The sequence below is a fragment of the Bos taurus genome, chromosome 12 (assembly GCF_002263795.3).
Source record: "Bos taurus isolate L1 Dominette 01449 registration number 42190680 breed Hereford chromosome 12, ARS-UCD2.0, whole genome shotgun sequence".
NCBI lineage: Eukaryota > Metazoa > Chordata > Mammalia > Artiodactyla > Bovidae > Bos > Bos taurus.
Genome location: NC_037339.1, coordinates 2,220,765 through 2,247,413, shown reverse-complemented (window position 1 = coordinate 2,247,413; position 26,649 = coordinate 2,220,765). Strand labels below are relative to the sequence as shown.

At 39.7% G+C, this 26,649-nt stretch overlaps 1 protein-coding gene across 1 annotated transcript in view; it reads right to left on the bottom strand.

The window, feature by feature from the left end:
- The window catches only part of DIAPH3 (diaphanous related formin 3), a 563,614-nt gene that overhangs the window by 497,034 nt on the left and 39,931 nt on the right, over window positions 1-26,649 (bottom strand). The window contains 1 exon segment of the mRNA NM_001192614.2: window positions 14,218-14,385. Coding sequence (NP_001179543.2) covers window positions 14,218-14,385 — 168 coding nt within the window.

The window sequence follows — 26,649 nt, the reverse complement described above, 5'->3', positions numbered from 1 at the left end:
TGGAATAATCTGGTTGGAACTGTTCAAGCTTATGCATAAGCACCTACAATCACAGCTGTTACATAGTCCAGCAGAAAAGAACAGTGCTACTTATAAAAGGGGTTTAACTCACTTATTTGCTCTCCACAAATGGCCAATTCTTCATAAATTACATAAAGGATAATAAAATGGTCATCTGACAAAACACAAAGGCCGACTTCCCTAGAGAAGAAAATCAGACTGAAAAAAAAAAAAACCTTCACCATTGGAAAAGGCTCTACTTGCACACTTCCTAATTAGCGACAGCAGAATCTTAAACATTAGCATAACCTTTATCCTTTGAAAACTCCCCTTTCTAATCATTTGACTGGGTCAACAAACTCCCATCAGGCAAAATCCAATGCTCCTAAATCATTTATTTTCTCATTTATCTGGCTCTAGAAGAAACAACGCAGCACTGACATCACTCCCCTGACAAACACAGCCCATGAATCAACTTGACAATCGCCTTACACTTCCACCCTCTCTTTCTCCTCCTCCTCCTTTTTGGATTATTATTTGGATTGCTTTTAAACAATCTTTCCCCAAATTTTTCAATTTCTACCTAAAGGAGAGGGAGAAAGGTGACAACTAATAGATCAGAACAAAGCATTACCATAGAACCTCTCTCATTTTATCTCGCCAGCCCAAAATACACTTTTACAGTTTTTAAGAAATAAAAAAACCCACAATACAGAAAAAGTAGATTTGTAAAAACTGCTAATGCTTGAAATCAACAAAGTGCTAGTAGGAATCTACAGCAGCCAATAAGCACTTAGGGAACTAACACAAAGGAGTCCTCCTTGGCTTCTGTTCCTTCAGACTCCTGGTGGCCCTTAAGACACCACTTACACATCAAACACAACAGGGATTCATTCATTTGTCTGACTGAAGAAATAGCTAAGCATAAATCCTTAACAACAACTATGAAAAAGGAAAAGAAAAGATTAAAAAAGAAAAATTATCTTTAGCATGTGCCCAAAGAGTGACAACAATGAATACAGACAGTGAGATGAACTCTGCTCCCAGCAACTGTACCAAAAAGTATCAATTCGATTTCATTAGTTCACCTGAGCTCTTCTTTTTTTCCTCTGGACCCTACATTTCAAAGATATCTGAACTGACTACAAAGCTGAGAACACAAAGCTACTTCACTATTTAACTCTATATGTACTTATCTCTTCTTGCTTAGACATGGTATTCACCAGAGCAGAAGAAACAAAGCAACTCATTCAACAATTCATGCAGTATACTCGTGAAAGCATAAACGGAACAAAGGGAAACAGTTCAATGTTCAAAGCCCATCAAAATACAGTTCTTATGAAAGTACTAGAAAACTGATCTAATGAAATAATGAATAAAAACAGTCACTCATTTGATCAGTAACGGATGATATATTCAACTCAAAGGATAAAAATTAGCAGAGCCATGCGTCTACCCTATCAGAAGAAGATTCTAGTGAAGGGCTGGCCAACTTTATTCACATAACTGAAATGGAAAATGAAGAAAAACAAAATTCTTTACTAAATACTTTAGGAACAGAGGGAAAAAAAACATATGAACTCTTTTCTGGGGTTTTCTACTCAGTGCAACAAAAGGAAAAAGAAAGGAATAAGAACAGAAAAAGATGTAAAAGTTAGCCACAGATATCCTAATTATATACATAGAAAAATATGAGGAACTCTACAAATAATAAAAACTGAGAATTCAGTAAGATTACTGAATGTTAAAAGGCAATACACAAATTAATAATCTTACTAAAAATTTTAAGTTTTTAAAAATATTAGTTACATTTTAGAAACAAACCAAGGTATAAATCTTATAAAAGATACACACAACCTCTAAGGGGAAATTATAAATGTTACAGTTTAGGAACAGAAAAATCTCTAAATAAATAGATAGATATAATGTACCCAATGTTCACAGGAAAATTTAATATCACAAAGGTATTTATTCTATCTAAATCAATAAATTTATTGCAATTCCAATCAAGATCCAAACAAGATTTATAATTAAACTTAATTGACTGTAAAATTAATACAAAATCACAAAGTGGCCAAGAACAGTCAGGATAATTTTGAAGAGAGGAAGTCCTAGATATCAAGGCTTATTATAAAGTAATTAAGACAATGGATATAACTGCAGAGCCAGACAAATAGAACAATGAATCAAATCAGACCTCAGAAACAAACACAGATACGAGTAATAACTTGATATATAACAGTGGAGATATTACAAATGATGGACAAGAATGCTTATTTAATATAATATTCTATTATTTAATAATGATATTAATATAATAGAAAAACTAGTTACCCATGTAGGAAAAATACTGTCTCATATCAGATTTTAGGAATATAGTAAGAACAGACCTATGATGTCAGGATAGAGAATTTCTTGAAAAATATACTGATGATATATTTAAGACTATTTAAAAATCAAAATGGAGTAACTATGGTTCAGGCATCCAAAGGGAGCCAGACCATTATAGATGTGGTTTTAGACACATTCCTGCTTCACTGAGAATGTGAATTTTCTCTCAACTTTAACAAACTCAAGAACACAACCAACCACTTCAAAATAGTATCTGCTAGCTGCACCCTTGTAGTTTTCTAACAAAGAACAAACCTGACTGCATTCTGGATCGATTCCTTTAGCTCTAACCTTTGTGCTCTGTTGCCTTGCTTAGTCATGCTGGCTCTGTATCTTTGTAAAAAATGTTGCCTATAGCCTGAAATATACTTGGTAGCCTATTCTTAAGGCTCTACCTTCCAGGTTTAACCCTTAAATGTATAGCACTTTACTCACTGGGCTTTCCTGGTGGCTCAGCCGGTAAAGAATCTGCCTGCAGCACAGGAGACCTGGGTTCAGTCCCCGTGTTGGGAAGACTCCCTGAAGAAGGGAATTGCTCCTCACTCCAGTATTCTTGCCTGGAGAATTCCACGGACAGAGGGATTAAATATTTAGTCCTTAAATGTATAACATTTTCATTTATATAGAGAAAAAATGTTGAGGAGCAGAAATAATATTTGTGTTGTTGAAGACTTACAGGAACCATGTGGACAATGGCAAGAACAAAGAATTTCTGCACCAAGAAGTATGCAACAACCTCCACCTGTATAAAAGCAGCCTGAACTCTAACTCAGATAGGATGGTTCTCTGGGGAACCTAGTCCACCATCTTCTAGACCTGCTGGCTTTCTGAAAAAATTATCCCCTGCCCCAACAGCTTGTCTCTCCACTTATTGAGAAGCAAGAAGCAAGTACCAGCTTGGACTGGGTTAACAGGTTCAAAGTCCGTCCCCTTCACAGCTGTGGAATCATTTCAGACCCCAGCCTATCCCTGCTCAACAAGTACCCTTACTTCTTTCCAACTGCAGTTCTACTAACCTTGCAGGGCTTTTTGTCTTCCTAAGCCTCCCCCAATTTGTAGGCCAAAGGAACACAACTCAAGTGCTCCTTGAATCTGTATCTCCTGGGCTACAGTCCTAACAAACCCCAATCTTTATTCAGTCAGGTCCCTGTTTCTCTGAAATTTTGGTTAACAACACAAAAAGAAAGATGGAATTGAAAGGAGTACACCAGGTATTTCAATTAATTACATGTGTTCTATTCTTTTTTGTATACCTCAAAAAGGAGGCTGGGATTGCAAAAGCACACCAAGTAGTCCAATTAATTATATAGCTTCTACTGTTTTTGTGTACCTCAAATACCCTATTTAAAAACAACGCCATTGAACAAAGTAGATTCAACTTTATAATACATCTGAAAATTGTTTCAAAATTAAATTTTGAATGGCTTCAGTATTATCTGTACTATGTTTCCTCACACTAAAGCTAAAATATGTATTATACAGCAGGTCATCTAAGCTCTTAATGCCAATGGACACTTCAAACACACGCTGAAGAGACAATACTAATGGCAATCGATAAATGCACTCTCTCCTACATTACAACAGAGCCTGGGAAACATATTCTCAAGAAAAGATTAGAGCATTACTATTCATACTTAAGTACTCTGTGCAATTTTATTAGATCATTTCTTCCATGCTTACAAGTGATGACAGGAAGTCCAGAATTTAAATAATTTTTTTCAAAGTAATTCTGTCATCACTGGCACTCATTTAACGCCTGTTGATGATCACAGCTTGATAGATGACCTTGCAGCTTTTGTTCTCTCAACATACAGTGAAAGTGAAAAGACAAAAAAGGTATGAATATATGAAACTTCTCTTCCTATTCATTATTTTAACATTTTTAAGTTATCCAGCAAACCAAAATTTGATAAAGTTCAGTTCAGTTCAGTTCATTTGCTCAGTCGTGTCCGACTCTTTGCGACCCCATGAATTGCAGCACGCCAGGCCTCCCTGTCCATCCGTCCATCGAGTCGGTGATGCCATCCAGCCATCTCATCCTGTCATCCCCTTCTCCTCTTGCCCCCAATCCCTCCCAGCATCAGAGTCTTTTCCAATGAGTCAACTCTTCACATGAGGTGGGCCGAAGTACTGGAGTTTCAGCTTTAGCATCATTCCTTCCAAGGAACACACAGGGCTGATTTCCTTCAGAATGGACCGGTTGGATCTCCTTGCAGTCCAAGGGACTCTCAAGAGTCTTCTCCAACACCACAGTTCAAAAGCATCAATTCTTCAGCTCTCAGTCTTTACAGTCCAACTCTCACCTCCATACATGACCACTGGAAAAACCTTAGCCTTGACTAGACAGACCTTTGTTGGCAAAGTAATGTCTCTGCTTTTCAATATGCTATCTAGGTTGGTCATAACTTTCCTTCCAAGGAGAAAGCGTCTTTTAATTTCATGGCTGCAATCACCATCTGCCATGATTTTGGAGCCCAAAAAAAATAAAGTCTGACACTGTTTCCACTCTTTCCCCATCTATTCCCCATGAAGTGATGGGACCAGATACCGTGATCTTAAAGTTCACCACCACCAAAACATAGAGTTGAAGGTGAAAAGAAACATCAAATCTTAAACATCTTAAAAGTTAAAAAGATACACTTAATTCAACAGGCAGTTGAGATGATAAACCAGCTGGATAATGTTGCATGGACTTAATCTAGCATAGAGACATATCAAAACTATAAATAAAGGATAAAATTACACAAGAAACTTACACACAAGCTCTGAGGAGTGAACAATCTAGACACTCATCACTGTTAGTCACTGATGAAGAAAACTACAAAAAACACAAATAAATAGAAAAATATCCTGTGTTCATGGGTTGGAAGAATTAGCATAATTAAAATGTCCATCCTATTCAGAGCCATCGATATATTCAATGCAATGCTATCAAGATTCCAATGGTATTCTTTATAGAAAAAAAGAAACAGAACCACCAAAGACTATGAATAACCAAAACAATCTTAAAAGAGAACAAAGTTGAAGACATGACACATATCAATTTTGAACTATATTACAAAGTTACAGAAATTAAAACAATACGGCACTGGTATGAAAACAAACCCAGAGAACAACAGAACAGAATCAAGAGTACAGAAATAAACCTACACTATATGATTGACTAATATTTAAAATGGGAGCCAACTATACTCAATGGGGAGAAATAGTCTCCTTAATAAAGAAGGAAAAACTGGATAATCACATGCAAATAAAAAAGAAAGAAAAGAAAAAACTGGACCCCACCTTATAGCACTCACAAAAATTAACTCAAAATGTATTAAAGACTTAAATGTAAGACATGAAACTCTAAAACTCCTAGAAGAAAACATAAAGGAAAAGCTTTTCCATGTTGGTTTTGGCAATGAGCTTTTTGAATATGACACCAAAAGCACAAGCTACAAAAACAAAAATAAATATGAAGGATTTTATCAAATTAAATAGCTTCTTCACAGCAAAAAAAAAAATTTAATCAACAAAATTAAATAGCAACTTGTGAAATAGAGAAAATATTTGCAAGCTACATATCTGATAAGAGGTTACTATCCAAAATACATAAAGAACTCATACAACTCAAAAGCAAAGAAATATTATCTGATTAAAATTGGAAAGAACTAAAAAAACATTTTTCAAAAAAAGTTAAACAAATGGCCAACAGGTACATGAAAAGAGACACAACATCACTAATTATTAGGGAAATGCAAATCAGAATCACAACGATATATCACCTCACACAGTTAGTGAAGTGAAGTCGCTCAGTTGTGTCCGACTCTTTGCAACCCCGTGGACTGTAGCCTACCAGGCTCTTCCGTCCATGGGATTCTCCAGGCAAGAATACTGGAGTGGTCACATAGTTAGAATGGTGTAAAAAAGAAGTATCTAGTGCTGGGGAGAATGTGAAAAAAAAAAATGCACTCCTGGTGGAATGAAAATTGTTACAATCACTATGGAAAGTAGTATGGATGTTCCTCAAAAAATTAAAAATAGAAGTATATGATCCAACAATTCCACTTCTGGGTATTTATCCGAAGAAAGTAAAAACACTTGAAAAGATATCTTCATGCCCCTATTCAATGCAGCATTACTTACAATAGCCAATATAAAGAAACAAATATCTGTTGAGAAATAAATGGATAAAGAAACTGGTGTGGGTGTGGGTGTGGGGGGGTAGACGGGGTACAATGGAGTACTATTCAGCCATTAAAAAGGAAATCTAGCCACCTGTGGCAACACAGATGGGCCCTGAGAACACTATGCCAAGTGAAATAAATCAGGTAGAGAAAGACAAATGTGTATGCTATCACTGAAATGTGGAATCTAAAAATACCAAACTCATAGAAACAGCATTGACTGGTGGTTGCCAGGGGCTGAGGGGTGGAGAAATGATCAATAGGTACAAATTTACAGTTATAAAATGAATCAAATCTTAGGATGTAATGAACAGTATGGTAACACTAGTTAAAAAAAAAATCATACTTGAAAGATTTGAAGAGAATAAATCTTAACGTTCTCACCACAGGGGAAAAAATGATAATTACGTGAGGTGATGGATGTGTTAACTGACCTTATTGTGGCAATCATTTTAAAAAATATACATCTATCAAATCATCACATTGTGTACTTTAAGTTTACACAATATTAAATGTCAATTGTAACTCAGTAACACTGGGAAAAAATAAAAAAATGAATTGAGGTTTAACATCTTTTAAAGAGCTCTCAATTATAGCTGCTCTTTGTAAAAGACACAGCAGAGTGTCAGAATATATGGGATATTCTACAAAATGAAAGGGCTCCAATTCCCCAGAAGGGGTTGTATAGTGAACCAAGGTAGACAAAGACGAAACAAAAGCGACAGACGCAACACTCAGAGGAAATAAAAGGACAGACAGAGGAAGAAACATGGAAAGTAAACAAGTATGAACTGGCCAGAGGAGGAAACTCAGGAGACGGAAGAAGTGTCCTGACACCCAAAGGAAACGAGAAACATAAGAGGCCAGCTATGCAGTGTGACACAGTACAAGCAGGGGCTGACAGCTGGGCAGCCACCTGCAGCTAGAGGGGCACACATCTGCAACAAAACAATCCCCAAAGGAAAAGCTGTGAGCAGAAAGCGCCAGAGTCAACTATGCTTTGTGGAGGCCAGGCTCTGAATGGAACAAGACAGGGGCTGGGGCACAGCACACACTAGCTTCCCATGGAGGATATGGATCCTGGAGAGGAGCAGGCCTGGCCGGCTCAGAGGCACTGCACCCCAAGGGGACCCACGAGAGGAACGGGCTCGTGGGAGGCAGGGGGAGAAGGTTCCTCTGATGTTCAAAGGAGACGCCACCAGCACAAAGGTGACACCGTGATCAGGAGAGCCACAGAGATCCACAGGAGAAAGGTGTTTGTAATCACGTCTGTAGTCTCTCATACTGCTAGCAGGGGCTTCCCAGGTGGCTCAGTGGGAAAGAATCTGCCTGTCAAGGCAGGAGACACAGGTTTGATCCCTGGGTCAGGAAGATCCCCTGGAGAAGGAAACGGCGACCCACTCCAGTATCCGTGCCTGGGAAATCCCATGGAGAGAGGAGCCTGGTGGGCTACAGTCCTTGGGGTTGCAAAAGTCAGACACAACTTAGTGACTAAACGACAACAATACCTGTGGCAGGCAAAATGGTCCCCCAGAGGTATCCATGCCCTAAACCCTGGCTTCTGCAAATATGTTAAATCACATGGCAAAAGGGGCTTTTTCGTTGTACTTAAGGTTACAAACTTTAAATCAGTGGAAGTATTTTGGATTTTCTGTTTGAGCCCAATCTAATACACAAACCCTTAAAAGCAGAGAACTTTCTCCACATGAAGGCAAGAGATGCCACAGAAGGGGGATTCAGAGAAATTCTAAGCGTGAGATGGATTTGATGTGTCTGAGACGTGAGGACTCATGTGAAGGGAGGAAAGGGGCCTCTCAAGGCTAAGGCAGCCCCAGATGACAGTCGGCAAGGAAACTGGGACCTTAGACCTGCAACACCTGGGCACTGCATTTTGTCAACAACATGAACTCGGAAGAAAGAGTGTTCCCCAAAATCTCTGAAGAAGAGTCCACCCATCCAACACTGACTTAAGCTTTGTCACCCTAGAGAAACCAGCTGAGTCATCCTGGGCTTCAGCCTACAGAACTACAAGGCGCTGATACACTGGTGTGGTTTCAAGCCATCAAACCTGGGGCAATAAGCTACAAGCAGCAGTAAAACACCAACACGACACTCCATGACACCAGGGCCAGACTATCAACACCCCCTGGCCGGCAGAGTACCCTTGCTCTCCTCCCTTCACCTCCAAGCTCACCCTGCAGGAGACAGACTGGGTCTGAAGAGCAGGGGGAGGAGAAACACAGGGCGGGGAACGGAGCAGGTCCCCCACAGCCCCACCGAGAGCGCGGCAGGCTCTGAGCGGAGAAGCCCTGAACGGGCAAGGGAGAGGCTTTCTCCGGATAGAGGTTAACTTATTTAAATTAAACTAGGGTTGCGTTATCTTAAAAGCAAATGGATACCTCCTGGGCCTGTGGTGAAAGCTATCTGGCAGCAGGCAGGAATAAGTTGAAAGGGCTGGTTGAAAGAGGCACTGGGTGGAACAACGGGTCACTTCCAATCTGCACCTGCCATGTTCACCTTGGTCAAAAAGCCAGCTACACAGACCCACCGTGAGTTCAAGAGCAACCACTGAAATCTGACATCCAGAAATCAAAGTTGTGTATATAGCGATGCTCATACAACTATTTCATGTATCTAAGATCCACAGAGGAAGCAAAATGAGCTTTCAGATCAAAATTCTCCTTTCACTAGATGACAACAGGGGGGAAAAGCCTTTAAGTAGCAGAACTAAAAACACATCATTACTTTTTAAAAATTCACTAAAACTGTTACCCAGAGACCAACTAAATCATTTTCTAAGTAAAAGTGAAATAAGTACGAATGTTGAAGGATGACACTGTACTTCGCACTAAGCAATCAAGTCAGCACACTGTCTCTCAAAGGACCATCGTGAGGAGGAAAAAGAGAGGAAAGGAAATGGAAAAACCTTTCTCTGTTTCGTTCTTTAAAACAAAGTTTTTACTTCAATGCAAAAAAAATCAGGTATCTAAGTACCTCTGAGAACGTAAGTTTTTTAAACTGTACAATGCCAAGACAAAGAATCTAGACACTACTTTTAAATGAAATCTCATTTTAGCAAATGCCAAAAAACAAAAACAGGAGAGTATTCAACATTGCCTCCTCTGAAGGATTTTAATTAATAAAAATGGTACAGATAGGCAAAGCCAAAAATAAACCCCAACTTAAATCTAGCATTCTCCCCAGACCTAGAAATAGCTTTAAATGTGTCAGAGATGTGGTACTCTGCTTGACAAGCCTGAGAAACACCAGTTGAGTCCATATTTATAGGAGGAGAAAGGCCCTTCTCAGCTTCAGCTTGGAGAACTTTTCTCCAAGTTCTCCCTGCAATGTATTGTGATACGGTCAAGGTATCAGAAAGGAAAAGAAGAACCCAGTCCTTATTTCTTTTAAAGCCTTTAGTTGTGACAAACTCACCATTAGCAAACTGGCAGTCCTAAGAAAGCAATAATTCACTTTACTTCTGCTGAGTAAAGTGAGTTGACTGCAAAAGATCTTCTGCCAACAGGGAGACTTGTTTAAGATTTAAAAAGTGATCTGGTCCAGTTATTAAACATATTAACACTTCAAAGATGCCAATATCCATCTGCCTTGTTCATATAAATAAAACTAATACTCTTAGCTAGGAGAAGGGTAAGACTAACAGAAAAATACTTCTAAAGTCATCATATTCAGAACAGAAAACCATCGACTGTGTTCTGTACTTCCTATGTGGTTATACTTTAACAGCTGGTGGTATGCCTTCGCAAATGCCTATCACTGGCCTACTTGCTCTACTTACTCAGATGACACCAGCAACTATGACACAAGGGAGAAAACTGTCTTAATAGGTGAACCAAAACAGTACCATTCCAGAATATCACAGACAATTTAGGCAGTGGTTCAAACACACGATGCATGAAGAAGGGGGCAGTTTACTATTTTGAGTCCTCAAAGGCAGTGTTGAATAAATCTGCCTTATACAAGTCTCATAAACAGATGCAAAGGCTAGCAAAAAAAAAAAAAAAAGGGGGGTTATATTCTTTTTCTTCTAGACTGAAATTATATTAACTCATGGTTAATGAATCAAGGCAAATTGGAAGTGGTCAAACAAGAGATGGCAGGAGTGAATGTCGACATTCTAGGAATCCGCCAACTAAAATGGACTGGAATGGGTGAATTTAACTCAGATGACCATTATATCTACTACTGCAGGCAGGAATTCCTCAGAAGAAATGGAGTAGCCATCATGGTCAACAAAACAGTCTGAAATGCAGTACTTGGATGCAATCTCAAAAACGACAGAATGATCTCTGTTCGTTTCCAAGGCAAACCATTCAATATCACAGTAATCAAAGTCTATGCCCTAACCAGTAACGCTGAAGAAGCTGAAGTTGAACAGTTCTATAAAGACCTGCAAGGCCTTTTAGAACTAACACCCAAAAAAGACGTCCTTTTCATTATAGGGGACTGGAATGCAAAAGTAGGAAGTCAAGAAACACCTGAAGAAACAGGCAAATTTGGCCTTGGAATACACAATGAAGCAGGGCAAAGGCTAATGGAGTTTTGCCAAGCAAATGCACTGGTCATAACAAACACCCTCTTCCAACAACACAAGAGAAGACTCTATACATGGACATCACCAGATGGTCAACACCGAAATCAGATTGATTATATTCTTTGCAGCCAAAGATGGAGAAGCTCTATACAGTCAGCAAAAACAAGACCAAGAGCTGACTGTGGCTCAGACCATGAACTCCTTATTGCCAAATTCAGACTTAAATTGAAGAAAGTAAGGAAAACCACTAGACCATTCAAGTATGACCTAAATCAAATCCCTTATGATTATACAGTGGAAGTGAGAAATAGATTTAAGGGCCTAGATCTGATAGATAGAGTGCCTGATGAGCTATGGAATGAGGTTCGTGACATTATACAGGAAACAGGGATCAAGACCATTCCCGTGGGAAAGAAATGCAAAAAAGCGAAATGGCTGTCTGGGGAGGCCTTACAAATAGCTGTGAAAAGAAGAGAAGTGAAAAGCAAAGGAGAAAAGGAAAGATATAAACATCTGAATGAAGAGTTCCAAAGAATAGCAAGAAGAGATAAGAAAGCCTTCTTCAGCGATCAATGTAAAGAAATAGAGGAAAACAACAGACTGGGAAAGACTAGGGATCTCTTCAAGAAAATCAGAGATACCAAAGGAACATTTCATGCAAAGATGGGCTCGATAAAGGACAGAAGTGGTATGGACCTAACAGAAGCAGAAGATATTAAGAAGAGATGGCAAGAATACACAGAAGAACTGTACAAAAAAGATCTTCATGACCCAGATAATCATGATGGTGTGATCACTGACCTAGAGCCAGACATCCTGGAATGTGAAGTCAAGTGGGCCTTAGAAAGCATCACTACGAACAAAGCTAGTGGAGGTGATAGAATTCCAGTTGAGCTATCCACATCCTGAAAGATGATGCTGTGAAAGTGCTGCACTCAGTATGCCAGCAAATTTGGAAAACTCAGCAGTGGCCACAGGACTGGAAAAGGTCAGTTTTCATTCCAATCCCAAAGAAAGGCAATGCCAAAGAATGCTCAAACTACCGCACAATTGCACTCATCCCACACGCTAGTAAAGTAATGCTCAAAATTCTCCAAGCCAGGCTTCAGCAATATGTGAACCATGAACTTCCTGATGTTCAAGCTGGTTTTAGAAGAGGCAGAGGAACCAGAGATCAAATTGCCAACATCTGCTGGATCATGGAAAAAGCAAGCGAGTTCCAGAAAAGCAGCTATTTCTGCTTTATTGACTATGTCAAAGTCTTTGACAGTGTGGATCACAATAAACTGTGGAAAATTCTGAAAGAGATGGGAACACCAGACCACCTGATCTGCCTCTTGAGAAATCTGTATGCAGGTCAGGAAGCAACAGTTAGAACTGGACATGGAACAACAGACTGGTTCCAAATAGGAAAAGGAGTACCTCAAGGCTGTATATTATCACCCTGTTTATTTAACTTATATGCAGAGTACATCATGAGAAACGCTGGACTGGAAGAAACACAAGCTGGAATCAAGATTGCTGGAAGAAATCTCAATAACCTCAGATATGTAGATGACACCACCCTTATGGCAAAAAGTGAAGAGGAACTAAAAAGCCTCTTGATGAAAGTGACAGTGGAGAGTGAAAAAGTTGGCTTAAAGCTCAACATTCAGAAAACGAAGATCATGGCATCCGGTCCCAGCACTTCATGGGAAATAGATGGGGAAACAGTGGAAACAGTGTTAGACTTTATTTTTCTGGGCTCCAAAATCACTGCAGATGGTGACTGCAGCCATGAAATTAAAAGACGCTTACTCCTTGGAAGGAAAGTTATGACCAACCTAGGTAGCACATTCAAAAGCAGAGACATTACTTTGCCAACAAAGGTTCATCTAGTCAAGGCTATGGTTTTTCCTGTGGTCATGTATGGATGTGAAATTTGGACTGTGAAGAAGGCTGAGCGCCGAAGAATTGATGCTTTTGAACTGTCGTGTTGGAGAAGACTCTTGAGAGTCCCTTGGACTGCAAGGAGATCCAACCAGTCCATTCTAAAGGAGATCAGCCCTGGGATTTCTTTGGAAGGAAAGATGCTAAAGCTGAAACTCCAGTACTTTGGCCACCTCATGTGAAGAGTTGACTCATTGGAAAAGACTCTGATGCTGGGAGGGATTGGGGGCAAGAGGAGAAGGGGACGACAGAGGATGAGATGGCTGGATGGCATCACTGACTCGATGGACGGCATCACTGACTCGATGGACATGAGTCTGAGTGAACTCTGGGAGTTGGTGATGGACAGGGAGGCCTGGCGTGCTGCGATTCATGGGGTCGCAAAGAGTCGGACACGACTGAGCGACTGATCTGATCTGATCTGATCTGATAGAAGAGTTATGGAGAAGGCAATGGCACCCCACTCCAGTACTCTTGCCTGGAAAATCCCATGGACGGAGGAGCCTGGTAGGCTGCAGTCCATGGGGTCGCTAAGAGCCGGACACAACTGAGTGACTTCACTTTCCCTTTTCACTGTCATGCATTGGAGAAGGAAATGCCAACCCACTCCAGTGTTATTGCCTGGAGAATCCCAGGGACGGGGGAGCCTGGTGGGCTGCCATCTATGGGGTCGCACAGAGTCGGACATGAATCACTGAGGTGACTTAGCATAGAAGAGTTATAAAGGCACACCCCAAAGCAAGTGAGTTCAAGTGTCTGCAGACTTAACTGTTGCAGGACTATGCAAACATGGTTATTGTGAGAACTAAGAGCTTAAACAAGGTCCAAAAATCAGCCTACTTAACAACACACACAGCAAAGCACTATGACTGTCATTGTCAAATGCAACTGAGCCAGACATAGCACTTAGATAATCTATTCAAGATAAAAGTATATCTGATACTTTAGAGGGTTTATGTTTTATGTACTTCTGTGTAAAACAACTGGTATGACACTTTTCTTCAGATTCTTATTTTTGTAATCCTAAACCTCTCTATGCCTTGAGTGCTAGCTATCTCAATGATATCAGAAATCACCTATGGAACCTAAGTTTCATACACATTTAGTTCCATGAACATAAGCCAAAGCTAAGGCTTTTACATCAAAAATTGTATAATGAATCAAAATTCTTACCATCATCTTTTCAAAAAGCTCTAAGATTTCCTTCTCTGACAGTGGTTTTGGAATGTTTTCATTCATTTCTGAAGAGCAATCATTGTTTGAAAATGCAGTCCTCAGGTTGGAAAGTGGAGGCCTCTCTTTTTTGCTCCCTGGAATTCTTATGCTGGCAAATCTATCCATCTATGAAGAAAGATAAAATAAAAAGCACACGTGTAAGTAATCCCTTCTCAACAATACTTATTTAATTTCCAAAATGAAAAAACAGGGTCAGTTGTATCATCATTGTGATTTCATCAGGAGGCATTCAATTTAGCACGTAAATTTTAAGATTAAAAGAAATAATAAATATAAAAATAAGTGAAGAGTCTCCATAATTATCCTGTCTGAAGGCAGGAGAGAGAGAAAAACTCAAAAGATTCCTTCCAATCTTAAGATTATAGAATGAAGATTCTAATGATAAATGACCTTTGCTACAGATTAACAAATTAAGCATTTTTACAAAGGTAATTTAGCTAATTTGGTGGTTTAGTCACTAAATCCTGTCTGACTCTTACAACCCCATGGACTATAGCCCGCCAGGCCCCCTCTATCCATGGGGTTCTCCAGGCAAGAACACTGGAGTGAGTTGCCATGCCCTACTCCAGGGATCCTCCCATCCCAGGAATTGAACCCTGATCTCCTGCACTGCAAGTAGACTCTTTACCAACTGAGCCACGAGGGAAGCCCAGCTAATTTGGTGGCTGGCAATCACACTGGTACTCAGAGTTCACCCTCGAGCCCCCTCCTCCAGCGTCCTTTTCATAGCACATACTACACTAGGACTGGGAGGGGATGGGAAGATGTGATTTAGGCACTTTGAGAACTGAATTTTACTTATATCTCCATAGCTTGGCCTGAGAGACATCACATTTCTCTTTACTCAGATCAGTCTGTATTTGAACTTTATGAATAACTACAGAGTAGACTTGGAGAAGGAAATGGCAACCCACTCCAGTATTCTTGCCTGGAGAATCCCATGGACAGAGGAACCTGGTGGGCTCATAAGTCCACGGGGTCGCAAAAGTCAGATAAGACTTAGCGACTAAACCACCACCACCACCACCACCACCACAGAGTAGACTGAAGCCTCAAGAAATAAAACTGGATTTTTATTGCAATGAGATTTCTTCTACAATTGTATCAACAAATAGTCCACGGATATTTGAAAATGCATAGATTATTTTACAAAGCTAATTGTTCATTCATTGAAAATAGCGTGTACTTATCAAGTTCTATTCCTCACAGAGAATCCAGACACACACAGTGTTTCAAGTGGTAACCATCAAAAAGGGAAAGAAGGGTACTTAAAAAACACTATGATTCTGGAACTGTTCAGCATAACTGTGCACACATTAAGCTACTGTTTTCACCATATATATGTATAGTACATAAACCTGTACTATTCACTGTGGTAGCCATTAACTACATGTGGTTATTTAAATATAAATTAATTTTAAAACTCAGTTCCTTTGCTGCCCTAGTCACATACCAAGTGTTCAAGAACCACAAGAGACTAGTGGCACCCATATTGGGCAAAACATAAAGTATACTTCTATCATGACAGAGGTTCTACTGAATAGAGCTACTAGGGCCCATTAAAGAAATATAACACTTAAATTCTCTATTTAAAGAGATAGTAAGTCACAGTATTGATTATTCACTTCACTAAAGAAATAGGATTTTTTGCAAATAATAATGCTCTGTGCTTGGTTGCCAAGCCATGTCCAACTCTTTGCGACCCCCATGGACTGCAGCAAGCCAGGCTCCTCTGTCCATGGAGATTCTCCAAGCAAGAATGTCCAAGTGGGTTGCCATGCCCTCCTCCCCCGGATCTTCCCAATCCAGGGATTGAACCCAGAGCTCACACATTGTAGGATTCTTTACCAGCTGAGCCACAAAGGAAGCCTTCAAATAATAATATGCAAAGATAATAAGACTTGTCTTTCAAAACAGGCCTTTAAATTCACTTTGAAGATAATCCTAAGGAAAAATACCATGTAATACATATACTCACACATGGCCCATCTAACACAAACTAAATGTTAAAGTACTAACAACACGACAGCTTCTGGCAGGATTACAGAGTAGTCCACAACACCACTGCTCTCATCCTAACAACCAAAAGAAGCCAGACACCCTACAGAATTCTTCTCGCTGTTGTTTTCAACCCATCAGGAAGCTGAGGACACAAGGAAACCGGTACTGACTAAATACTGGGAGGAAACAGACTGCTCTTATCCCTGACAGCAGCTGAAGAAGAAAAATAAATTCAGTACAGGTAAAGAAAAACCAGCCAAGTTTTTTAACGAACTATTGACAGCCACATGAGCGCTGGCATGACTTCCAGGCCCTGGGTCATGAAGTCCCAGCCATGGAGCGAGTCTGCACCCTCCGATCAACTCTTTCCCTCAATCTTCACACACTGCATGGGGTAGATGCCTGTGGCCAGGGTTAGAGAAGGAAAGCCGAATATGGGGATGCTCCGAGGCAGGAGAGGCCTCTCCCAGTGCAAAGCAGCTGCCTGCCAAAGCCTCTGGACCAGCCAGGAGACCTGAGAGAAACCCAGACCTTCAGAGCACACACGCCAGCTGCTATCTGAAGGCTGCGGGCAGGATACCAAGTCTCTGAAGAAAGAGAGTCAGCAATGGAACTGAAAACAAAAAAAGAACACTACAGAAATCCTAAAAATGGGCATCAAGACTTTAAAGCAGAAAGAGATATTCCATGGTTTCCAAAGCCAAAGTTCAAGTGTTAATGCCAAAAAGCAAATTGCCAGAATCTCATTAGCACTTAGATCCCAAGTCCACAAAGCATGTGAGGCCACAGACAAGCTGAATAAAACTCTAGCAGCAGGAAGACCAAACCCAGCTCAACTAGCAATCACAGAGACACAGCCCCCATTTCAAGAGTCTGAAAGAAGGGCATGCCCTCCCTTGGAAGCAAATATTATTTAACTTCTACTGTAATTAAATAAAATGTCCACCATACAATCAAATGTTGAAGACACAAAGGAGCAAGAAATGTGGCTCATGGTCAAAAGAAGTGACCGAGAAATGGCCTAGACGGCAGAATTACTAGACAGACTATTTAAAAGAAGATTCATAAAAATAATGCTAAAGGGTATAATGAAACTACGACCATCATTTGGGGACTTTCAGTAGCAAATCATGGACACTATTTTTTTAATCTATTAGAATGAAAAGTGTATCAGAAACGAAGAATTCATTAGATGGGCTTAAAAAGAACCTGAACACTGCTGAGGAAAGAACTGGTGAACCTAAACACAGATCAATAGAAAGTATTCAAACTGAAACAAACAAACAAACTAGAATAACCAATATTCATGATACACTATGAAATGTTGTGACACAAGTGTGGCTAGGGTCCCCAGCAGAAGAGAAAAGAGTATTATAAATACAGATATAGACATATGCGTCTATCAATTCACAGATCCAAGAAGCTCAGCAATCCCCAGAAAAAATACAAAACAAGCAAACAAAACACCCATACGTAGGAACCTCACAGTCAAACTACTGAAAATTAAAAATAAAGAGCAAACCATAAAAAGAAGACATTAAATACCAAACAAAAATGATACAAATTTCTCACCAGAAACAATGCCAGCAAAAGACAACCGAATGGCATCCTTGAGAAACTGAAAGAAAAATACCTTCATCCTAGAATTCAATGTCTAGTAAAACTACTTTTCATAAACAGAAGCAAAATAAAGACATTTCCAGACAAGCAAAAGCTGAGAGAATCTGTCTACAGCAGACCTCCACTACAAAGTGTCAAAAGAGGTTTTTCATGCAGAATTGATGGAAACGGAATACCAAATACACAAAAAGAAATAAAGAGCAAGTCAGTGATACAAAAATAAATGAGCTATGTGAATGTAAATAACTAACAATCCGGTGGAGGAGACAAGCACATAAACAGGTAATTATATGGCTATGTAGAAAATGTAATAGGAAGTATATACAACGTAGCAAAAGAAAAAGGGCAGCTAAGTCACCAACATAAAACCTCCCTGCTGTGAAACAGCTCAGAAATATGAAATTATTTCACATGAATATATGTCCACAAGTTATCTCTATGGACATCAGTACTTCAATTCTTGATACTTGTTTTAAAACACTAGGGACATTGAACAGTTAAGAAACGGGGTTGGTTCCTCAGTCTTTTGAATCACTACTTCATTGCCATTGAGTCTATACATGTAACATCAACCCTTGAGTGTAGAAACTATACTGACTCCTCTTCACACCACACACACAAAGTGCATTAATAACTTATAAGGAAGCGAAATTAAGCAAAACACTATTAATGCAACATCAATATTATAAACGTAAACATGTCAATAAATGGGAGGAGTAAGCTTAAGCAATTCACAAGCTAATTTATGAATACTTAGCTTCCAACAGTGGTAGAAGAAATCAAAATTTTAGTTTTCACCAAAAATCAAAATGCTTTAAAATAAAAATCTCTAAAAGTCATAAAAATAACAATAATTATTAGTTGAGCCCCTTCTATATCTACACACTGTACTAAGAGACTGAAATGAACCATCAAGTTCAATGCATTTGTTTAATTCTTCAATGAGGAAACTACTTGTTTAAATAACAACAAACAAGCTCCAACACACTTTTATACATAAAAATGTCATGCTATTTAGACTACAGTGACAGACTTTATTTTCTTGTGCTCCAAAATCACTGTGGACAGTGACTGCAGCCATGAAACGAAAAGACACTTGCTCCTTGGAAGAAAAGCTATTACAAACCTAGACAGTATATTAAAAAGCAGAGACGTCACTTTGTCAAGAAAGGTCCATAGAGACAAAACTATGGTTTTTGCAGTAGTCATGTATGGATGTGAGAGTTGGACCCTAAAGAAGGCTGACCCTAAAGAAGCATCAGAACTGATGCTTTCAAACTGTGGTGCTGGAGAAGACTCTAGAGATTCCCTTGAACAGCAAGGAGATCAAACTAGTCAATATGAAAGGAAATCAACCGTGAATATTCCCTGGAAGGACTGAAGCTGAACCTCCATTACTTTGGCCACTGAGGTGAAGAGCCAATTCATTGAAAAAGACCCTGATGCTGGGAAAGATTGAAGGCAGGAGGAGAAGGGGACAACAGAGGGTGAGATGGTTGGATGGCATCATCAACTCAATGGACATGAGTTTGAGCAAGCTCTGGGAGTTGGTGATGGACAGGGAGGACTGGCGTGCTGCAGTCCATGGGGTCGCAAAGAGTCGGACACGACTGAGCAACAAATTTAGAGTACAAAAAAGCACAAAGAAAATTTTAAAACTCAATGCATTATGATTTTAGACATAGAACTGCATTAGTATCAATAAATAATACTACAATTTGTACAATAATAATACAGAATTAGCACATCTCCACCATATGCTTAGCACCTGAACTCTAGGCGAGGGTTGGCTTTTATCCAAGTGTTGAAAAAAATGTGCACCAGATCTCTAGCCTAGCTAGCTAATGACAAGATAGGAAAAATTAGCACATCCCCCTTCTGACTCCTAAATCTATAAAGATGCAAAAAAAAAAAAAAAATCAGTGTTTCATAATTTCAATGCTTTCATTTTACTAGATCAGAAAGGAATGAAAGACAAAATAAGGAAGGAGCCACAGGAGAAAAATAAATCCAACCCTTCCTCCTATACTAGAACAAACAGTAAACTGAATTTGTTGAAGACCTCAGGGTTAAAGTGAAAACATTTCCAGGTATGTGATGCTCTATCGAGTGCTACAAGAAGATTCCAAATACTGTGAGCACGATTACAAAGCCAGGTACAGAGTGAACATTATTATCAAATCAGTGTAAATGTTCTAAGGAAGTTTTATCTTTTTTAAAGGGATGATTCTATGACTTTACTCATAAATAGGGGGGAAAAATCACTCCTAATTCATCTTTCATGGAATTACACACACAATTTGCTTAAAGCAAGGCACAAGAGAACATAAAAGCAAACTTTTAAAACAGTTTTGTATATAAAAACATGACAGAAATCACCATCGTACTGTGTTCATCACTTTTTGTTTACATTTGGCAATTTGACTGCAACTGTATGTATTTTACAATGTGCACTTGGATGGCTACTCTTAATTTCATGTGAAATTCTCTTAAAGTTGAGATAGAAACACAACCCAAGTAGGCAAAGTATACAGTTTGCCTTTGTTGACGAGCTGGTTAAATATACAGAACACTGAGGGAATCCCATTATAATGCTATTTGGAGGTGGTACACACACTTAATTAATATGGCTTCAGCTGTGTCTGGGGTGTACTGGATTTTATAAATTAATATCACTTATCTTCAGGGGAAGTTAAATGAGCACCCTACTGAGTATTATCTAACAGTGATAATCAGTAATGACAGTTTAAAAAATTAATTAAACCAAAAACAGGCTCTAAAAAACTATCTGGACGCTTAGCTATTTTATAACACTGTAAGAGTGGAAACACACTTTTTACTGTTACAATGTTTTTCAATACTAACAGAGTAGTGATTTTTTTACATTTAAAACAAAAGGAAGATATGTAATTATTAGTCATTTTAAAACTTGAAAAGATGGAAAAACTATGTGTGATCATAAACACACATTCTTAGAATCCAGAAGGGAGAAGATATTTTCATGCAATCCAGGAGAATATTAAACAAATAAAGGTTCATTTTAATTATTGAATTAATTCTATTTCAACACATACCTGAAATAAAAAAAAAAAAGCACTCAAAATTATCAATCGCAATCTTGCACTACATTGAAGAGGAGGAAAAAAACCTAACAGCTAAAATAACCTGGCTTTTTAATTTATTACTAACCAAGCAACTTGCTGATTAAAAATAGAACTCCAGAGTCTGACTTCTGAATCCTGCCCAGCCCCTCACTTACTGGGTTACCCTAAGCAAACCCCTCAAATTTCCACAATAGCATCTTTGTTGAAGAACTGGTTACATTCACAGAAGACTTGAGGGAGTGCCATTATAATGCTATCTGGAGGAGGGACGCCATGCTTAATTAATACGGCTGCTGCTGCTGCTAAGTCACTTCAGTCGTGTCTGACTCTGTGTGACCCCATAGACGGCAGCCCACTAGGCTCCCCCGTCCCTGGGATTCTCCAGGCAAGAACACTGGAGTGGGTTGCCATTTCCTTCTCCAAAGCATGAAAGTGAAAAGTGAAAGTGAAGTCGCTCTGTCGTGTCTGACTCCCAGCGACCCCATGGACTGCAGCCTACCAGGCTCCTCCGTCCATGGGATTTTCGAGGCAAGAGTACTGGAGTGGGGTGCCATCGCCTTCTCCGAATTAATATGGCAGTGAGCCATATTAATTAATAGAAATAGTTAATAGAAATAAAAGTACCTCTCACCTCTCAGCGTCAGGTTAAAAGGCAGACCACTCCATCTAAAGTAGTATATGAGCCCACTCACGTTCCCGTCTATCACAGCACACGGTTAATTTCCTTCATCTGTGCTGAGTATGACTTAAGAAAGCTTGTCATTTTCTTCTGTGTTGAACTCTGCCTCTCTCCCACTAAAATGTAAGTGCCGCGCTAGACAAATCTTCAGCTGTCTCAGCTGTGCTGGCCATTCTCAAGGACAGTCCTCAGGGATCTCCTGACTTGTATAAGCAACAGCACACTATGAAAATTATGGAGTGTCATTTCCAAGACTAGGTCACAAAAGACATTACAGCTTTTGTCTTGCTCCTTCTTGGATGACTCACTCTAGGATATGCCTGCTGCCAGATCACAACGACACTCAGAAGACCTAGGGGAAGGCCCATGGGGCAAAGAACTGAGCTAACGAAGCTAGAGAAGCAGGGAGACATCCTGCCGACAGCCATGTGTGTGAGCCATCCCAGAAGCCCCAAACGTTCAGCTGATGAGAGCTCTAGCCAACATCTTCACTGCAACCTCATGAGACACGAAGCCACAACCACCCAGCCAAGCAACTTCCAAACTCCTGACCCACAGAAACAATATGACATAATAAATGTTTGCTGATTTGGCTTAATTTGTTACACAGCAGCAGACAACTGATAGGCACCATTGTGTGTTTAGCCTACAAAATAGTAGCTGGCAGTCATACCTGAAGGTATGACTAAGCAATTACTGGATGATAAAATATACAAAAAATAGTGCCATCCCACAGATGATTACCACTTGGGGAAAAAAATAATACAGTAACAAATTACAAATAAAGGTAAAAAATACTGTAAACGCCCTCGAGTAAATTAGCAACAGATAGAGACCAGTGATTAATTCTGGGGTGGAGAAGGAACCTCAAAAGAGTCTTTGGAAAGGGATGCAAAGAAAATCAGGTGAGGCTAAATCAGAATTACAGGAGATGGTGCATGTGAACAGCTAACGAGTCCCATGCTCTTTAAAATGCTAGTGACATCACTGTCACAGAGACATCTTTCTGGGGAGGAAAACTGCCCATTCACTGTTTCAAGTGGATAAGCTAAGCATCTCAGTCATAGGTACAATCTTATCACCTGGTAACAATTCCCACCAACCTACCAACTACTACACCCTACCTTCAATGCTCCTAAAATGGCCACTTCCCACTCTTAAATTGTATTACTGAAATTTATAAAAAGTTCTTTAACCAGAGGATCCTTCTTTGAAAAGATGAAAATGTATCACCACCTCCCCAAAATTACTTACTTACAATGATTTGTTCACATTTAGATTTTATACAGTGTTTTAATATCATTAAGTGAGAAATACGCTTAACAGTTATAATCTTGAAATTCCTTTAAATTGCTTGATAATAAGTTATGCCATGAAATTAAAAGACACTTGCTCCTTGGAAGAAAAGCCATGACAAAACTAGACAGGATATTCAAAAGCAGAGACATTACTTGGCCAACACAAGTCCGTCTAGTCAAAGCTATGGTTTTTCCAGTAGTCATGTACAGATGTGAGAGTTGGACCATAAAGAAGGCTGAGCGTTGAAGAACTGATGCTTTTGAACTGTGGTGTTGGAGAAGACTCTTGAGAGTTTCCTGGACTGCAAGGAAATACAAACAGTCCATCCTAAAGGAAATCAGTCCTGAATATTCATTGGAAGGACTGATGCTGAAGCTGAAGCTCCAATACTTTGACCACCTGATGCAAAGAGTCAACTCACTGGAAAGGACCCTGATGCTGGGAAAGACTGAAGGCAGGACTAAAGGGGACAACAGAGGATGAGATGGTTGGATGGCATCACCAACTCGATGGACATGAGTTTGAGCAAACTCCGGGAGTTGGTGACGGACAGCCTGGCATGCTGCAGTCCATGGGTTCAAAGAGTCGGACAAGACTGAGCAACTGAACTGAACTGAATATGCAATATGTATTCCACAGCCAAGTGCCATATGCAGACTAGCCAGTGGAAATGCCCACACAGGAAAGAGGCTTTCTTTATCTGTGATAAAGTCACAGGCCCAAACCTACTGTTCCTATGTTTAGCTGGTCATTTGGTTTTTTGTCTTGCTTATGTGTATAATTTTTTTAAATACTAAATTTTACTTAAAGCTTAATTTAAAAGATTTAATCCTTTTCCCATTAAGTTCAATTATACCATGAATTCTACCACAGACCCCTTGGGGGACCATAGACCCCGGAGTAAGTGTCCCTGGTAGGTACGAATGGAAAAATAACATAAATAGTGGTGTAAAAGAGAGGAACTTAAGTTCTAATGCTTGCAATGAATCAATGGGAGGGATGAGATGACCCACAGTTGAGACTAACATGGAGAAATGCAATAGAAATGCTCAAGAAGAGCTGGAAGCCTTTGAAGGAAAAAGCTAACAGGAAAATAAAGTCTTCAAATAACCCCTAGGTTTCAAGTACTGCAACAAGGAAAGCAAACATTCAAAGATGACAGACTTTGAGTTCCAAAGGGCAAAGTAGGAGGGTTTTTGAAGGCTTCAGAAGTTGGGCGATACTGTCAGATTAGAAAAATACACGGCCCTGGACTGGGGGAGAAGCATACAGACGCATACTGAAGATGTGGACTCCTGAGGTTGTCTCCAGTCAGCAGAAAAGTGATTTGAACTATAATAACTTTAATGAAAATTAACTAGGAAACATAAATCAAACCAAGTGGACCGTATCTTAAGTCATCTTGCCTCTGCCCTCTGCCGCTACCACTGCTGCCCTATTTCAGGCCACCTGGACAACTGGTATAGCCTCCTAACTTGCTCCAGTGTCTCCACTGGCCCCTGCCCCTACCACTCCCCAAACTAATCTCTGCGCAGATCTTACTGAAATCCAAACCAAATCATGTCCCTCACTGCTGTACTTCAAACCTTTCATCATCTGTAATCCCGCGGCTCAGAGGATGACACTCAAATATCTTACCATGGCTCAAAGGCCCACTTTGACCTTAATCTTACTTCCTCTTAAGAAAATCTCTTCGTGACCCCACCACCATTAGACTATATCATCTAGACATAATGAATAACCTAGAAACTTCTACACATGCACAAGATATTTCTTGTGCCTAGAACCTATCCATTTATCTGGATAATTTCAATTTAGGCTTCAGTTTGCACAACGTCTCATGCAGTAGCCTTTCTGACACCTCAAGACTGGATTAGATGCCCATACACCTAGCGCTTCCCCATTATATAGTATACCACATGTTAGTATATGTGTACCACTCTAAGTCAAAAAGACAGGACACTGAAAGTTGAACTCCTCAGGTCGGAAGATGCCCAATATGCTACTGGAGATCAGTGGAGAAATAACTCCAGAAAGAATGAAGTCAAAGCAAAAGCAACACCCAGTTGTTGATGTGACAGGTGATGGAAGTAAAGTCTGATGCTGTAAAAAGCAACATTGCATAGGAACCTGGAATGTTAGGTCCATGAATCAAGGCAAATTGGAAGTGGTCAAACAGGAGATGGCAAGAGTGAACGTCAACATTCTAGGACTCAACGAACTAAAATGGCCTGGAATGGGTGAATTTAACTCAGATGACCATTATATCTACTTCCATGGGCAAGAATCCCTTAGAAGAAATAGAGGAGCCATCATAGTCAACAAAAGAGTCCAAAATGCAGTACTTGGATGCCATCTCAAAAACGACAGAATTATCTCTGTTGGTTTCTAAGGCAAACCATTCAATATGATGGTACTCCAAGTCTATGCCCCGACCAGTAATGCTGAAGAAGCTGAAGGTGAACAGTTCAATGAAGACCTACAAGACCTTCCAGAACTAACACACAAAGAAGATGCCCTTTTCATTATAGGGGACTGGAATGCAAAAGTAGGAAGTCAGGAAATACCTGGAGTAATCAGCAAATTTGGTCTTGGAAACAGAATGAAACAGGGCAAAGGCTAATAGAGTTCTGCCAAGAGAATACACTGGTCATAGCAAACACCCTCTTCCAACAACACAAGACAAGACTCTACACGTGGACAACACCAGATGGTCAATGCCGAAATCAGATTGATGATATTCTTTGCAGCCAAAGATAGAGAAGCCCTATACAGTCAGCAAAAATAAGATCAGGAGCTGACTGTGGCTCAGATCATGAACTGCTTATTGCCAAATTCCGGTTCAAACTGAAGAAAGTAGGGAAAACCACTAGACTATTCAGGTATGATCTAAACCAAATCACTTATGATTATACAGTGGAAGTGACAAATAGATTCAAAGGATTAGATCCAAAAGAGTGCCTGAAGAACTATGGACAGAGATTTGTGACACTGTACAGGAGGCGGTGATCAAGACCATCCCAAACAAAAGAAATGGAAAAAGGCAAAATGGTTGTCTGAGAAGGCCTTACAAATAGCTGAGAAAAGAGAAGAGAAAGGCAAAGGAGAAAAGGAAAGATACATTCATCTGAATACAGAGTTCCAAAGAATAGCAAGGAAAGATAAGAAAGCCTTCCTCAGAGATCAATGCAAAGAAATAGAGGAAAATAATAGAATGGAAAAGACTAGAGATCTCCTCAAGAAAATCAGAGATACCAAGGGAACATTTCATGCAAAGATCGGCACAATGCAAGACAGAAATGGTATGGACCCAACAGAAGTGGAAGATACCAAGAACAGGTGGCAAGAATAAACAGAAAAATTATACAAAAAAGGCCATCATGACCCAGATAACCACGATCGTGTGATCACTCACCTAGAGCCAGACATCCTGAAAAGCAAAGTCACGTGGCTCTTAGGAAGCATCGCTACAAACAAAGCTAGTGGAGGTGATGGAATTCCAGTGGAGCTCTTTCAAATCCTGAAAGACGATGCTGTGCAAGTGCTGCACTCAATATGCTAGCAAATTTGGAAAATTCAGCAGTGGCCACAGGACTGGAAAACATCAGTTTTCATTCCAATCCCAAAGAAAGGCAATGCCAAAGAATGCTCAAACTACTGCACAAT